The sequence below is a fragment of the Lithobates pipiens genome, unplaced genomic scaffold (genome assembly GCF_037356315.1).
Source record: "Lithobates pipiens isolate NorthernLeopardFrog02 unplaced genomic scaffold, aLitPip1_a1.2 Scaffold_18, whole genome shotgun sequence".
Lineage (NCBI taxonomy): Eukaryota > Metazoa > Chordata > Amphibia > Anura > Ranidae > Lithobates > Lithobates pipiens.
In genome coordinates, this window is record NW_027507758.1 from 373,888,870 (window position 1) to 373,906,919 (window position 18,050).

The 18,050-nt window shown below is 43.7% G+C and overlaps 1 protein-coding gene across 1 annotated transcript in view; it reads left to right on the forward strand.

Moving 5' to 3' along the window:
• The window catches only part of EIF2B5 (eukaryotic translation initiation factor 2B subunit epsilon), a 74,156-nt gene that overhangs the window by 42,756 nt on the left and 13,350 nt on the right, over positions 1–18,050 (forward strand). Inside the window, exons 7-8 of the mRNA XM_077487707.1 lie at positions 358–670; positions 8,996–9,141. Coding sequence (XP_077343833.1) covers positions 358–670; positions 8,996–9,141 — 459 coding nt within the window. The remainder of the gene's footprint in view (positions 1–357; positions 671–8,995; positions 9,142–18,050) is intronic.

Here is an 18,050-nt window from a genome sequence, read left to right on the forward strand (position 1 = left end):
CCAATGGCTAAGAGAGGAGCTGTGTCAGTCAGTGAATTACAGAGAAAACGATTTTATGGCGAGTACAAAAAATCCTATTTTTACACAATACAGAGGATTAACCCCTTAGGTTCTACAATAAGTATAACAAGCATGCTTTACTGCACATACAGGCTGATTTTACTGTTGTGGATTTAGTAACGCCTTAAATGGTCAAAGTTGCTTTACAAGCTACAAAAACTTTTTACTACGTTTCGTAGCATCAACAAACAATGGTTTCTGTCTGGGGAAAAAAAAAAAAATTCCTCCATATTTTGTGAATGTTTGTCTTGTCTGTTTGATTTCAGATTATTTACCCATATTTTTGCACACATGCAGATCCTGGGAAATCAAATCCACCTTCACGTGACTCGGGAAGAGTATGGTGCTCGTGTCTCCAACCTTTCCATGTATGATGCTGTAACTTCGGATATTCTTTGTCGCTGGCTGCACCCTATAACTCCTGAAATGAATTTCACTGACCAAGACCCACAGAATTATACTCACTCCCGTCACAATATTTACAGAGGGTCAGAAGTCAGTCGTGGCCATGGCAGCATTCTGCATGAGAATGTTTTGATCGGCAGTAGTACTACAATTGGGGCCATGTGCAACATCAGCAATGCCAGCATTGGAAGAAATTGCAGAATCGGTAAGTTATAGGGAGAAATGTGTGGTTGAAAAAATGGTATGGAAATTAAAGCGGAGTTCCACCCATTTAGAAGTCAACAGCTATAAATTGTAGCTGCTGACTTTTAATAATCAGACACTCACCTGTCCCTTGGTCCGGCAAGGCGTGCCAACAAATCCCCGCTCTTCTCCGTCTCCTCTCTGCGGTGCTGGCACCTCGCTCTTCTCCCACTCCTCTCTGCTGTGCTGGCACCCCGCTCTTCTCCCACTCCTCTAAGTGGTGCTGGCATCACTACTGTGGGCGCCCGACTCTGGCTTCACACACTGGGTACGCGATGCGTGCTGTGAATGGCCGAGCAATATTCTGCGACCTGTGACGTTTGCAAGAAGGGAGGGGGTAGAGACGAACTTCCTTCCGGCGCCGCGTAGCCCCGGGAGGAAGTAAGAGCTGGATGCCTCAAAAAAAAAAGGGGGGGGGCAAAGATGACGCCATCCCCCCCAAATGGGGCATGTGAGGGGGTCACCGTCGCCTAAAGTGGAAATTCCATGTTTGGGTGGAACTCCGCTTTAAGGTATATTTGAAGCCTAAAATCTTTGACTTGTGTTGTGGTGGTTTTTGCTTGTTTGTGCTTCCGCTGTTTTCTTGGAGATTCACCCTCTCTATTTGTCCTTGTGAATGTGTCCCTGTCAAACTGTAACGTAAATTATATGGGATACTTTCTAATGTGAATGCTTGGTTTGGTGACCACTACCGTAGGAAGAGAGGATTCCTTTTTGTCCTTGCAGAGATTTTTCCTTTTGCTTCTACTTGACAGAAAGTATCATAACTATATATATATATATATATATATATATATATATATATATATATATATATATATATATATATATATATATATATATATATATAGTATAAAACATGAGTTGTTATTATTGTTATTATTTAGGTTATATTTTGTTTTATTTTTTCTTACTAATTTTTTATCGAAAAGGTGGCATCCAATACTTTGAGAAAACAATATAAAAGTTAAAATACTCCATGGCACAGAGTTCAACCATAGACCACCAATAAGTAGGCTTGCAGTACAACAACATAGCAGCATGAAATCCAAAACATATGCAAGTTTGTTGGACTGATTACAATAGTACAGAACCAAATGAAAACCAGAGATGGCTCCTTACAATAGTACAGAACCAAATGAAAACCAGAGATGGCTCCCATTTAATAAAGGCAATATTAACCACTTGCTTACTGGGCACTTAAACCCCCCTCAGTCCCAGACCAATTTTCAGCTTTCAGTGCTCTCACATTTTGAATGGCAATTACTCAGTCATGCAACACTGTAACCAAATGATTTTTTTGTCCTTTTCTTCATACCAATAGAGCTTTCTTTTGGTGGTATTTGATCACCTCTCGGTTTTTTATTTTCTGCGCTATAAATGAAAAAACCGAAAATTTTGAAAAAAAAATGAATTTTTCTTCGTTTCTGTGACAAAATTTAGCAAATAAGCAATTTTTCTTCATAAATTTTGGCCACAATTTATACTACTACACATCTTTGGTAAAAATAACCCAAATTTTTGCATATTATATGATCTGTGTGAAATTTATAGAGTCTACAAGCTATGGTGCAAATCATAAAGATTTGCAAAAAAAGATCACATCTGATGTATTAAGGCCTATCTCCATTCTTGAGACCCTAACAAGCCAGGAAAGTACAAATGCCCCCCAAATGACCCCTTTTTGGAAAGTAGACATTCCAATGTATTTAGTAAGAGGCATGGTGAGTTATTTTAAGTTGTAATTTTTTTCCCACAATTCTTTGCAAAATTAAGATTTTTTTTTTTTTTTTCCACAAAATTTTCATTGTAATAGCTTATTTCTCCCACATGGAATGTGCATACCACAAATAACACCCCAAAATACATTCTCCTACTCCTCCTGAGTATAACGATACCACATGTGTGAGACTTTTACACAGCCTGACCACATACAGAGGCGCAACATGCAAGAAACACCATCGGCGTTCCAGGGACACATAGCCTGCACATACCAAGAATTACACCCCCAAATACATTATGCTGAGCAAAGGGTAAAGAAAAGATTACCTGTGGTTTTAGAAGCGCAGTCCTCCACAGGAGGATATCACTGGTCCAGGCAGCAGGCAGGGACTTGGTCAGCAACAGCGAACACAGTTTTTTAGGCAGCAGGCAGGGATACTGTCCATATTACAGTCCAGGGTCAGTGCAGAGATGTCAGCAGTGCCAAAAATATAGGTCCTTGTGGTGTGGTCAGTGCGGCATGATGGCAGTAAGTCCTACAGGCAGCAGACAGAAGTAGAGCCTCGTTCAGGACAGAATGGGGATAGGGGTAGAGGCTTCTCCCTCCCAAATCTCTTTGAAGCCTCCGAGTCTCCAGACCCTAATCTAGGAATAAGAAAACAAAGAAAATTGTTTTCTTCTTCCAGAAAAACTATACTGGAGCCCCTCACATATGTGAGACCCCGTGTTGAATCCCACTAGTCCAGTTGCAGAATACAAGATCAGTCCAAGAGGCAGGCAAATATCGTGGTCAAACAGTCCAAGGTCAGTTCCAGATCAGGCAGAGATATGTACAGAATCGTTAGACAGAAGCATGGTCGAATAACAGTCCAGGGTCAGTTCCAGATCAGGCAGCGGTATGTACAGAATCGGCAGGCATAAGAGTGGTCAAATAACAAGCCAGGGTCAGTTACAGAGCAGGCAGTGGCATAGGGGGTGTGAAGGTGTATGAAGGCAGGAACTGAGGATTATGTTTACCATACTTCACTAAAAATGTATTGAAGTATGGTAACGCCGAAAACAGTCGCCTATACAGAGGCCTGGTTGGGAAGGACATTGTGCACAATAATAAGATGTGTCTCTTCTGACTCCTGCTCTGGTACACACCTTACATCTTTTTGGCGTCTTTTGCCTGTTGGTTTGGGGGGAATTTTAATCAGGAAAGTGGCGCTCGGAGAGTCGACTAACAACGTCTGATCTGATATTTTCTGGTGGGCAGTTTGGGAAAATAAGGGCAGTGAAAACTTCCTCCTGGTAGCCAAAGAAACGTTTGGGGTTTTGGGTGGCGTTGCGGTAAATGACATAGGAATTATAAATGGCCAATTGAAAAAAATTAATTGCTACTTTTTTGTACCAATGGTATGTCCGTCTTGTGACAAGATATGGTTCCATCATTTGGTCATTGAAGTCGACTCCTCCCATGAACAAATTATATTCGGAAATGCATTTGGGTTTCTTTACGGGGCCATTCCTTCTGGGGATTTCCACGAAGGTATCGTTGTGGATAGAAGATAACAAGAATACATCCCTTCTGTTCCTCCACTTCACTGCCAGAACCTCCTTGTTTCTCAGACTTGCGGTTTCTCCTTTTCGCAGCTTCTTGTTCACCAGACTTTGAGGAAAGCCCTTCCGATTCTTTTTTACAGTGCCACATGCTGGCGTCTTCTTCCGGTGAAGGTTGTGGAACAGGGGCAGAGATGTGTAGAAGTTATCTACATAGAGGTGGTAGCCTTTATCCAGTAGGGGGTATATGAGGTCCCAAACAATTTTTCCGCTGGATCCCAAGTAGTCCGGACAATTGGGGGGCTGTAGCTGGGTGTCCTTCCCTTCGTACACCTTGAATGAATATGTGTACCCTGTGGCTCGGTCGCATAATTTGTAGACCTTCACCCCATAGCGGGCCCTTTTGCTGGGCATAAATTGCTTCATTCTAAGCCTGCCACTAAATTTAATAAGGGACTCATCCACACACATGTGTTGGTCCGGGGTAAACAATTTGGGGAATATTTCTGAAAAATAATTTAGTATTGGTCGAAATTTTGTAAAGCCGGTCATAATTTGGATCATTTCGTGGAAGGCACTGGGAATTGTCACTGAAATGTAAGAACCTCAGGATGATCTGATACCTGGTTCTGGGCATTACCGCGGAGAAGAGCGGTGAGTGGTGGAGGGGGTGGGTTGACCAGTAGTTACGTAATTGATTTTTTTTGTTGAGTCCCATATTAAATGTGAGGCCTAAAAAAACCTTGAACTCCTCCACCGTTAGGTCTCTCCATTCGTAGGGACGGGCATAATAAGAGGTCGGATTTTGAAAAATAAATTTTTGTGCATACAGGTTGCACTGGGCCACAATTGACGCCAACATGTCCTCCGTAAAAATTAAATTAAAAAAATCTATAGGGCTAAAATTCTCCGTGTCCACCTGGACTCCTGGCTGGGCGGTGAAAGGGGGAACATTGGCCTCTCCTGAATTAGGAGGAAGCCACAAGGGGTTCTGAAGGGCATAGGGAAGGCCAGCATGGCTCCTAACCCTTTGGGGCTGAGATGACACCCCACTGGTACTTGGCCTTTCTTGCCGGGGCACTGCGGCGCTGGTGGATGGCACTGCGGCGCTGGTGGATGGCACTGCGGCGCTGGTGGATGGCACTGCGGCGCTGGTGGATGGCACTGCGGCGCTGGTGGATGGCACTGCGGCGCTGGTGGATGGCACTGCGGCGCTGGTGGACGGCACTGCGGCGCTGGTGGACGGCACTGCCTCACTAGAACGCCTTCGCTTGATGGGCTGGATATCTTCCTCCTCGGATTCAGTCAGTGTTTCACTGCTGAGAACTGGCTCATAATTTACGTCGGCTTCAGAATCCGAAAAGGAATCTGAAGAGGAGAGCTCCCCGTTGCTCTCGTCGGCCGTGGAAATAATTTGGTACGCCTCCTCAGCGGAAAAGACACGTTTAGCCATGGTAGCACTGATGGGCACTGATGAGGTGGCACAGATGGGCGCTTTTGAGGTGGCACAGATGGGCACTTTTGAGGTGGCACAAATGGGCACTGATGGGTCGGCACAGATGTGCACTGATTTATTGCACAGATGTGCACAGATTTATTGCACAGATGTGCACTGATTTATTGCACAGATGTGCACTGATTTATTGCACAGATGTGCACTGATTTATTGCACAGATGTGCACTGATTTATTGCACAGATGTGCACTGATTTATTGCACAGATGTGCACTGATTTATTGCACGGATGTGCAGATTTATTGCACGGATGTGCACTGTTGAGGCGGCACAGATGGGCACTGTTGAGGCGGCACAGATGGGCACTGTTGAGGCGGCACAGATGGGCACTGTTGAGGCGGCGCAGATGGGCACTGTTGAGGCGGCGCAGATGGGCACTGTTGAGGCGGCACAGATGGGCACTGTTGAGGCGGCACAGATGGGCACTGTTGAGGCGGCACAGATGGGCACTGTTGAGGCGGCACAGATGGGCACTGTTGAGGCGGCACAGATGGGCACTGTTGAGGCGGCACAGATGGGCACTGTTGAGGCGGCACAGATGGGCACTGTTGAGGCGGCACAGATGGGCACTGTTGAGGCGGCACAGATGGGCACTGTTGAGGCGGCACAGATGGGCACTGTTGAGGCGGCACAGATGGGCACTGATGGGTCGGCACAGATGGGCACTGATGGGTCGGCACAGATGGGCACTGATTTATTGCACGGATGTGCACTGCTGAGGCGGCACAGATGGGCACTGATTTATTGCACGGATGTGCACTGCTGAGGCGGCACAGATGGGCACTGCTGAGGCGGCACAGATGGGCACTGCTGAGGCGGCACAGATGGGCACTGCTGAGGCGGCACAGATGGGCACTGCTGAGGCGGCACAGATGGGCACTGCTGAGGCGGCACAGATGGGCACTGCTGAGGCGGCACAGATGGGCACTGCTGGGGCGGCACAGATGGGCACTGTTGGGGCGGCACAGATGGGCACTGTTGGGGCGGCACAGATGGGCACTGTTGGGGCGGCACAGATGGGCACTGTTGGGGCGGCACAGATGGGCACTGTTGGGGCGGCACAGATGGGCACTGTTGGGGCGGCACAGATGGGCACTGTTGGGTCGGCACAGATGGGCACTGTTGGGTCGGCACAGATGGGCACTGTTGGGTCGGCACAGATGGGCACTGTTGGGTCGGCACAGATGGGCACTGTTGGGTCGGCACAGATGGGCACTGTTGGGTCGGCACAGATGGGCACTGTTGGGTCGGCACAGATGGGCACTGTTGGGTCGGCACAGATGGGCACTGTTGGGGCGGCACAGATGGGCACTGTTGGGGCGGCACAGATGGGCACTGATTTATTGCACGGATGGGCACTGCTGAGGCGGCACGGATGGGCACTGCTGAGGCGGCACGGATGGGCACTGCTGAGGCGGCACGGATGGGCACTGCTGAGGCGGCACGGATGGGCACTGCTGAGGCGGCACGGATGGGCACTGCTGAGGCGGCACAGATGGGCACTGCTGAGGCGGCACAGATGGGCACCGATTGGTACTGGCGGTGCACAGGTGGGGTAGATCTGGGCACAGGTGGGGTTTATATTGGCACTGGCACGGTTTATATTGGTACAAAACAGTCACTCACGCTATCTCTCTCCTCACACGCTATCGCTGTGTGAGGAGACAGATTCGGCAATGGGTGGTGATCTCATTTGTTTACATTTGAGATCATCACCCATTGGAGGTGGCGATCGCGCTGTAAACGGCCGCTGTGATTGGCCGTTTACAGCGATCTGTGATTGGCTGTGTCCAGGGGACACGGCCAACACAGATTTTCCCCGATGCGCTCTCCCGGGAGCGCGCGGGGAGCTCTTAAAGGGGACGACGTCAATAGACGTAGTCCCGGAAATTGAGATCCGCGCTATAGCCGTTATTTGACTATAGCGCGGATCTCAAGTGGTTAAACATATAATGGCAAAAAACATGCATATGTAAAACGGAGGAGGACCACCCAGGCCTAGGTTTTATTTTTATTAAAGTGAAGCTCATTATGAAATGCTTGCCTTAAAACTATGCTGTTGCAGCGGTCCCAGCACACCACTGTTACCGGCGACATGTTGTCCCAGAGTTGCTTCCGGGTTTGCGGGCTCTGGCTCTGTGATTGGCTGGAGCCCCGATGGCATCACTCCCAGTAACGGCACAGCAGCTGAAAAATGGCACGAGCGAGCCGATTCTTCAGTGCGCGTGTGCCGATGACGTCAGCACATGTGGATACAGTAAATATCTCCTAAACTATGCAAGTGTAGGACAAATTCACAGTACATTCAGGTAAACCTTATAGGCTTACCTGTAGGTAAAAGTGGTTGTACAGGGTTTACAACCACATGAAACCTCTGTCATTGTTCATACATTGTTCTTTCCTGCAATGTCAGTTTTATTTGTATTTTGCAAGCATTGCAGTTTAAATTGTAGTCCCACCAATAACTGTTGAGCCTTTCAGTAGAGTCCACCTAATGTAGCTTATAATGTAATGTAGCTGTGATGGTGTAGCAATGATTCTGGCACATCTACATAATTCAGATCGGAGTTCCCCCTCTCATGTAGGCTGTGCCTGCTTGCTCTACAGTGATGAGAAGATGTTGCAGGGTAGATGGCATAATCGCTGCTAATTCATAAGCATCTAGTCAGCACATGACCACACCTAGTCCTGCTCACTGCTTTTTGGATTAGAGAACAATGCCTTTTTGGCTTTACCACTGTGTGTGTGTGACACACAATCAGCTGGCTCAGAAGCTAGCACGCCCAAGTGCCCCCACACCAAGTAGCTTGCTATATGGGCACTCAGCGGGGGGGGGGGGGGGGCTGGGGGGCGGCACAGGAGCACTGGCTTGGGGACCCAAGAAAAGAAGGGTTGGGGCTACTTTTTGCAAAACTATTAAACAGAAAAAGTATGACATTTTTGTTTTAAAAAGGATACATTTCTTTTACAATCACTTTAATCTCAGATGTATGTGCGTTTGCATGCTACATCCTGGAAGAAAGGAGCAAGCAGGATCAGTTTGTGCTAAGGTGGCTTTATCACTTATACTGTAGCATGTCTACTATAATTGCGTCACTTTCCAATTTCTTGTCCTTGTTTGCTTTTGCTAACCGTGTGTTGGCTGACTACACACATTGCAGGTTTCTGTGTGTAAATTTTTGTGTGAAATTAAGACTAATGCATGCGCATGTGGTATATGCCCCATGACTGCATAAAAATAATTTTTGCCATTTATTTCTAAACTAAGGCAAAATATGTGCCAGAGGCTGCAATAGCTTATGCTGCCTCTAGTTAAACATATGGGTGATCCAATCGTGTCAATTCTGGACTAAAATAATTGCTAACAGAATCATAATCGATGAGCTAAAAGCTAATTATACTAAGGGACGTGTAATCTCACTGTTTTTAAATGTAAAACATTATAAAATGTACTGACGGTCTGGTACATGAACTCTCAAACTTTTACAGTCTCCCTTTTCTTATACCAGGTGATAGAGTCATTCTTGAAAATGTGTGCATTTGGGATGATGTTCACATTGAAGATGATGTCACAGTGAAAAGGTCTATTATTTGCAATAATGTTGTTGTGAAGAAAAGCGTGCAGATTAATCCACAGTGTGTTTTGACTTCAAAGGTAATCATAAGTAATGATCACAGAAGCAAATGGTGATTTTAATGATATTCTAAATTGAACACCAATCCAGGGCGTGAGTTTATATGTTCTATTCCAGGTGGCCAGCTATATTTGTGTCACCGTCCTTCTACCCCATTCATCTAGATATCCTTGCCCGTACAATAACAAGATCAGGTGCCGTAGCCACAATGACATGTGAAAGGTGGAGATGAAGAGGCTGAAAGACAGTGTGCTGATTCTGCATTGCCACACCTAGAAATGATCAACTCAATAGCGATTTAGTACCGACATTTAGCTTATAAACTATAAGTGAATAGTCAATGCTTCACTAATGGAAATTCAGACTGTACTGTGAAGCAATAATGATGATAGGCTCAGATGATGGTGGCAGCCAGGAGAGTAATTTGAAATCTCTTATGATATCCAAATGTATTACTGACCTTGAGCAACAGAATGTAGGCAGCTAGGTGCGATATTGACAGTCCGACCACTCTATGCCATGCCTAAGTCTAGCTCTGAGAACAGTGTACATATTACATGCTTAACTGATAAAACTAATTTTCCCTCAGCATAGTTTTGTTTGAGTCTGTTCATGGTTTCACAATGACATATTTTTATTTTAATACATTTTTATTGAAATATCAAATTTTACCAATATACAGGTCCATCTCAAAAAATTAGAATATGTTTTGATTATGGCTTACAGCTAGTGAAAATCCAGTATCTCAGAATATTAGATTATTGCATGAGACCGATAAAAAAAAAAGAAAGAAAAAACATTTAATACAGAAATGTTGGCTTACTGAAAAGTATGTCCATGTACAGTATAGCATGCACTCAATACTTGGTTGGGGCCTCTTTTGCGTGAATTACTGCATCAATGCGGCGTGGCATGGAGGTGATCAGCCCGTGGCACTGCTGAGGTGTTATGGAAGTTCAGGTTTCTTTCATAGTGGCTTTCAGCTCATTTGCATTGTTGGGTCTTGTGTATCTTAGCTTATGCTGGCCATACACTATACGAAAAATCTGACAAAATTCGGTCATTAGACCGTTCGTTCGTTTTTAAGGCCAGTTAAAGGGCACAAAATTGATAGTCGTTTGGACGTTTATAAGCCAAAAAAACGAAGGACAAGTTTGGAAATTTTCTGCGGAACGAACGATAAATTGAAAGGTTAAAGAGGAAGTAAACCCTGATGGGTTTACTTCCTCTTTCATTCCCTACAAAGGCAAAGCATAATGGACTACTATGCATCGCATAGTAGCCCATTATGTGTCACTTACCTGACACAGGAGCCAGCGAAGTCACCGCTGTCCCCTGTAGTCCGCCGCATCCATCTGGCTGGTGGCGTCTCGCAGCTCCGCCGCTGTCATTCGGCGAAGCCGCGATGACGTCACTCCCGCGCATGCGCACGGGAGTCGACGCGCGCGGCAGCTCCATTCTTGGAAATGCTGCGCTCAGTGCGCCTGCACGGCGCATGCGCCGTAGACAGCGGTGCCCGTTTTCGGGCAAATATCTCCTAAACCATATAGGATTAGGAGATATTGCTTGGACCTACAGGTAAGCCTTAATCTAGGCTTACCTGTAGGTCAAAGTGGTTTGTAAGGGTTTACAACCACTTTAATGTGTTTCCCGTCCGACCTGTCTGCACTAGGTATATGAAAAAAAAGAACATAAAATGTATATATTTATGTCCACTGAATGATGTATAGGTCATTACATGATGGCACCATCATTTGCACTCGTGGCCGAATGTTCGTTTTTCGAAATTGGGTTCGCCCGATTTTTGTGTGTGTGTGTGTGTGTTTTTGTGTGGTCAGCATAACTCTTGACAATACCCCATGGATTCTCTGTCGTTTAGGTCCGGCGAGTTTGCTGGTTGTGGAAATTTCACACTGGACCTCATGGACTTTGTGCCTTTCCACTCTTCCTCCAGATTCTGGGACCTTGATTTCCAAATGAAACGCAACATGTCCATACTTGGTGATTATTTGGGAAGCCATGTCATGTGCTGGTGTTGATCTACTGTGTTTTAACAAGTCCAAAGTCAGCACAGCCCTCTACCAGGAAATTGTAGAGCATGTCATGCTTCCCTCTGCTGATCAGCTTCATGGAGATGCTGTTTTCATTTTCCAGCAGGACTTGGCACCTGCCCACACTGCCTAAAAAGTACCAATACCTGGTTTAATGATGGTATGTGAGCTTGAATTGCCAGCAAACTCGCCTGACCTAAACCCTATAAAGAATCTGTGGGATATTATCCAGAGGTAGATGAGACACCAGACCCAACAATGCAGACGAGCTGAAGGCTGCTATCAAAGAAACCTGTGCTTTCATAATGCCTCAGCAGTGCGACAGGCTGATCACATCCGTGCCACGCAGTAATTAATGCAAAAGTTGCCCCGAACAAGTATTGGTATAGTGCATACTATGTACATAGACCTACTTTTCAGTAAACCAACACTTCTGAATTAAAAAAAAAAATATATATATATATATATATATATATAATTTTTTTCTTTTGGTCTCATGCAATAATCTAATTTTCTGAGATACTGAATTTTGGGTTTTCATTAGCTGTAAGCCATAATCAAAAAACAAACACTTGAAATATAACACGCCTACATAAAATATGCGTTTTATTTTTTTAAATAAATTACAGTTTTGATCTAATTTTTTGAGATGCACCTGTAGTTTTGTAGTCCTAGAACAAAATAGAGTGTAGACAAAATGTTGAGTAAATCAGTGACCAACTGCACAGAATGATGTATTTACACAACTGGATAGGAAATGGGTCTGTAGTAAGATCAAACAATGTAGCACTAGGGAAAAAAATGTATAAATATAGAAACAATCTGAAAATAATTTGTACAATCAGTGTAAGCAACCTGTGTTGAACCACAGGAACGTCTCACACTTATCTGTGTAAACAACAATATGTGTAATGTGCAATCACAATGGAATACACATGCAACTTGTATGTGAGGAAAAAAAACGTGATTCAATAAGGTCATATAGCAGAAATTACAGACAATAATGTATCAATCTGATGACTGCTTGTGTCGAAACGCGTCTTGCAGCATTACTCGCACCCCACATTGCTCTTTTGAAATCAATTTTATTTTCAGTGATCACTTTTATATTTTTGTCAAATGCGTATATTTTAATAAAACCAACTGGTTTATTTTTGACCTACACTATCCGGAGCCCCCTTTTTTTTCTGTTTTCGGTTTATGTGATACTCCCTGGAACTCTCATTTAAAAATAAAGCTTTGCTACTCCCCACCGTGGAGACATCCACTCTCTGGGCTACGGAAAACTTTGACCGGTGATCGCCTGGACTACTTACCTTCGTCTGAGATAGAGGACGTCTATGGGAGGATTGTTGGTCGGGATCGTTTTCCATTAAGAGCTGGAACACAATCCCTTTTGGGATAACACGCACTTTTGACCCACTGTTGTATAACAGGTGGGTCCAACAGTTCCAGTAAGGGTATTCAACGTATCTCTATTGATTGCTGTGTCTTCAGACATTACTACAGACAAGCAGATCTGTCGGTTTTCCTGGAGCCTTAATCCTGGGTCCCCAAGAGAGAATTGGTTGACTGCTTAAATAGTATATGAGGACTCTCGTACAGATTTATACATCATTAATTATCTGTAATTTTTGTTATATGACCTTATTGAATCACGTCTTTTTTTTTTTTTTTTTCTCACATACAAGTTGCATGTGTATTCCATTGTGATTGCACATTACACATATTGTTGTTTACACAGATAAGTGTGAGACGTTCCTGTGGTTCAACACAGGTTGCTTACACTTCTTGTACAAATTATTTTCAGATTGTTTGTATATTTATATTTTTTGTTTCCCTAGCGCTACATTGTTTGTTTCACATTTATTGTAACTTTGTTTGTTTGAATGTTAGCTGCTTGTATTTTAGTAGCGCAGTGTTTTCCTTTTTTCTGTAGTAAGATCAGGTTGTCAACTTTCGAGCCAAAGGGGTTCTCCAATGCTGCCCTTGACATCACTAAAGGGCTTCATGTAATGTTCAATGGATCTGGTTGACACCGCCTTGGGGCACCCGCAGAGCACACTGAGAAAGGTTACTTTGCATCGTTGGCTCCATTTCAGGTCCAAAATCAGGCAAAAATTCAGACCTGAAACAGAGAACAGGGGTGCATCGGACCTCCTGTTGTGTCCCACAGCCACAGCTAGTGTGAACCCAGCCTAAGAGGACTGTCAGAAACTGAACCTAATAGAGGAGGGTTAGAGAAAGTGGATATGATACATTTTTGTCTGGGGATATGATATTACCCTAATCAATGTTCCCACTACAGACTGCTGCGGTTTTAGAGCTGCACATCATCTACCAAGTTTTTACTAGGCATAACTGCTCCAAAGTTACTGCGTCTCAGGCTCAAAGTTAAGGTAATCGCATAGAGGAGACAGAATGAACTCTGTGCCGGGGGTTGAGGCAACCTTGTTCAGCAAGGTAAATTTCTGTCTGTACTTAAGCCTAGCTACAAGAACATAAGTTGGGTATACACACAGTGGGTTGAATGAAAAATATATGATTTTTACAACGGCTTACATGTAAAATACTTTTCTTTGAAGTACGTCATGGGACACAGAGCTATAGTAGTTACTATGTGGGTTATAGGCTACCTTCAGGCGATAGACACTGGCACGCCCTAAGACAAAAAGTGCCCTCTCTATATAACCCCTCCCACTACTAGGAGTACCTCAGTTTTGTAGCCAAGCAATACATGTATATACCAAAGAAGGGAGGGACCTCTGTGTCCCGTGATGTACTTCAAAGAAAAGGATTTTACAGGTAAGCTGTTATAAAACTCCTATTTTCTTATCGTTCATCATGGGACACAGAGTCATAGTAGTTACTATGTGGGATGTCCTATTGCAATGGCAACTGAAGGGAGGGAGATGCAACAAAAAGTAGGGCATTAAGATACAAGAGGAGTCATACTGCAGCCTGCAGTACACTGCGCCCAAAGGCGATAGATATCCTTATGACCTTTTACATAAATTTGATAGAATATGGTAAATGTATGGACTGAAGACCAAGTTGCGGTCTTGGAGATCTGAGCCATGTAGGACTGGTGATGCACCACCCAAGAAGAGCTAACAGCCCCGTTGGAGTATGCTTTAACATGAAAAGGAGGAATTTTCCTGTTTTTAGACCGTAAGCTTGAACAATCACTTGACAAATCCATTTGGGAATAGTAGATTTTGATGCTGCCTGTCCTCTTTTAGGACCATCTGGCAATACAAACAAAACATCTGTTTTGCAAATCTGAGCGGTCACCTTTTAAATAGACTTTGACCGCTCTCACATATATCAAGAGAATGTAGTGACCTCTCTTCCACAGACCGAGGTTCTAGGAAAAAGGAAGGTAGGACAATATCCTAGTTTAAATGAAAACCTGTCACTACCTTTGGTAGGAATGTAGGATCAGGCCGCAATACCACCTTATCCTCATGAATAATCATATATGGCTCTTTACAAGAGAGAGCCGCCAACTCTGATACTCTTCTGGCAGAGGATATGGCAACCAAAAAAATTATTTTCCTCGTCAAGAGGACTAAGGGAATATCCCGTATAGGCTCAAAAGGCTGTTTTTGTAAAGCCGACAGGACTAAATTAAAATCCCAAGGGTTCAGGGGTGTCATGACTGGAGGATTAATCCATGTTACCCCCTGAATTAAGTTACGAACCAGAGAGTGAGAAACAAGAGGCTGTTGAAAAAATACTGATAAGGCCGACACTTGGCCCTTGATAGTACTTCAGGCCAGCTTAATTTCTAATCCCATCTGTAGGAATTCAAGGATCCTACCTATGACATATTTTCTGGGATGCCAACCTCTTTCTTCACACCAGGAGACATGCCTTCCAGACTCTATAGTATATAACTCTGGAGGCTGGCTTCCTAGCATTAACCAAAGTAGAAACTACTGAAGGTGACAGCCCACGGGTCCTTTAGAATGTGGGTCTCAATAGCCAAACCGTTTAACTTAGCGTTTGTAAGGTAGGATGGAATACAGGACTTTGAAAGAGAAGGTCTGGCCACAGTGGCAGGGTCCAATGGTCCCCTACCGCTAGCTTTATGATCTCAGCAAACCAAGATTTGGAAAGTCCAAAGCCTGGATCTTCTTGTTCCAAGTTGACAGAATACTGTTTTGCAGCAGTCTAGAATGAAATTGCACATAAGGAACGGCCTCAAAGGAAGCCACCATCTTTCCTAACAACTTCATGCAAAGCCGACTAGAAGTATTTTTCTTTGTTTTGACAAGCCGAATCCGTTCCCTTTATGGAATTGATCCTTTCCTGGGTGTAAGAATACCCTCTTCTGAACTGTATCTACGATCAGCCCTAAGTACTGCATTCTCCTTGATGGTTTTAAGGAGGATTTCTCTAGGTTGAGAATCCAGCCTAGGAATTCTAGATAACTCAAGGCTGAGTCTAAACTTTGGTTTAGGCAGGTAACTGACTGATCTACAAAGAGCAGATCGTCTGAGTAGACGAGAATTGTTATACCGTGAGCCCTTAACCTGGCTAAAGGAGGGGCCAGGATCTTTAACACTCGAGGTGCAGTAGCTAGACTGAAAGGCAGAGCTACAAACTAGAGCTGCACATTTAAAAGTTAAAAAATCGTGATCTCGATTCAACCCCTCTGAGATCTGTTGCAGAGTTTGCAGATTCTTTCATATAACAAGTGGAGAGGCTTATCTGCTCACTCGGCTATCAAAAGAAAGCATCAGTCTACCAAGTTTTTAAAATTAAACATTGTAACTAATGTCCTTCTTAGATCAAGGGGAAACTTCTGTGTGTAAAGAAAATCTGCCAAGTGTTTAAACAACTTGTAAATGCAGGAAGTTTAACCACTTAAAGTCTAAATCTTTTTCTGACACTTTGTTTCTTAAGTTAAAATCACAATTTTTTTGCTTGAAAATTACTTGGAACCCCCAAACATTGTATATATTTTAGTGGAAGACAATAGGCCTAGGGAATAAAATGTCAATTGCTGTAATATTTTATGTCACACTGTATTTGCCCAGTGGTCTTTCAAACGCATTTTTTTGGGAAAAAATATACTTCAATGAATAAAACAAAAACAAAACAAACAAAAAAACAGTAAAGTTAGAAAGTAAGCCTAATTTTTTTTTTTGTTTTAATGTGAAAGATTGTTATGCCGCAAGAATCATGATCTTCTAAGCAAAAAAATCGTGATTCTCATTTTAGCCAGAATCGTGCAGCTCCACTACAAATTGAAAATGGCGATTTTCTACCTCGAAGCGCGGAAATTTCTGATGAGTGAGGAAAATTGGCACATGGTGATAGGCATCCTTGATGTCGATCGATGCCAAAAATTCTCCTCCTTGTAGGATGGAGACTACTGATCGGATTGACTCCATGCGAAAAGAACTTGTATTCAAGTGCCGGTTTAGATCCTTGAGATCGAAAATGGGTCTTACCCCCCCGTTAGGTTTTGGCACTGTGAAGAGGTGAATAAAACCCCGATCTCTGCTCTTCTGTGGGAACCTCTGATATCACTTTTTGAGACGAGAGATGATCCAGAGCCAGAAAGAGAGACTTGATTTTCCCTGGGTCTCTGGGAATGTTTGATCTTAGAAAACGGGGAGATGGGATTTCTCTGAATTCTAGTTTGTAACCTAGAGAAATTGAGGAAGCCACCCATCTGTCTTGTCATTGTTCCTGTCAGATCTTTGAAAAGTGTAGAACCCCCCCACTCGCACGAGTGGTGACACCCTTTCATAAGGAGGCTTTAGTATTTTGCTTAATGGGTTTCCTACCCCGGGTCCTCTTCATCGTGATTATATTGCTTCTTCCAAACCAGGAGTGTAATCCCTTATGCCATCTCTCCAATAAACTTTGCACCTGATTTAGCGCCCACAGGACGTTAAGCTCATATGTTTTATAAGGATCCACTGCTATACAAGTCCCTAAATACTTAAGGAATTGATCTGCCCATTTCAATTTTATAATTTTGTTTTTATTGACATAATTTCTTTCAGGACAGCTACCGCCAATGCCTCTGATTTAGAGAAATTTATCTTGAAATAAGATAGTGTACTATATGTCTCAATTTCTCTAAATATGTTCGGGAGCGTGATTATGGGATTGGTCATTGGAAAGAGCATATCATCTGTATATGCTGCGACTTTATGTTGAATTCCCCCTACAGTTATTCCCCAAATATCCTTTATTGAGCTGAATTCTACATAACAGAGGTACCAATATCAGTGCAAACAATAAAGGGGACAATGGGCATCCCTGCCTTGTCCTGTTCTTTATCGCAAATGGGGGGGAGACTACTCCAGTTAGCTAAACTTGGGCTGTGGGTTCTTTATACGTGCCTGCGATCCATCTAATCATTTTCCCTCCTAGTTTTATGTGACGACGGACTGCAAACATTAACCCCCACCCTATCTGTTCTTAGGAACACACACGGAGTCTTAGTTGAGTTTGATATATGCATCAGATTCAGGGTTTTGATTGTATTATCCCTTGCTTCTCTTGTTGGAACAAAGCCTGCCTGATCTTGATGGATCAGGAAGGGTAGTTTCTGTTGTAGTCTTCAGGCTATAATCTTACTCAATATTTTTAAATCTGCATTCAATAGGGATATTGGCCTATAACTTCCACATTGCTTTGGATTCTCACCTTCTTTTGGAATCATCACTATCATAGCTTTTAATGTCTCTGGATGGAAAGAGACCGCTTCCCTTTTTTTTTAAATAAAACTTTTTCCCGCACGAGCAGTGGACTACAGGTCCTGTGGGACCTATGGGAAGAAGCAGCATGACGAGGTGGGGTCTGTAAGCCGGCGCGCTGATTGCGCTAGTTTTTTGTTTTGTTTTTTAAAAGAA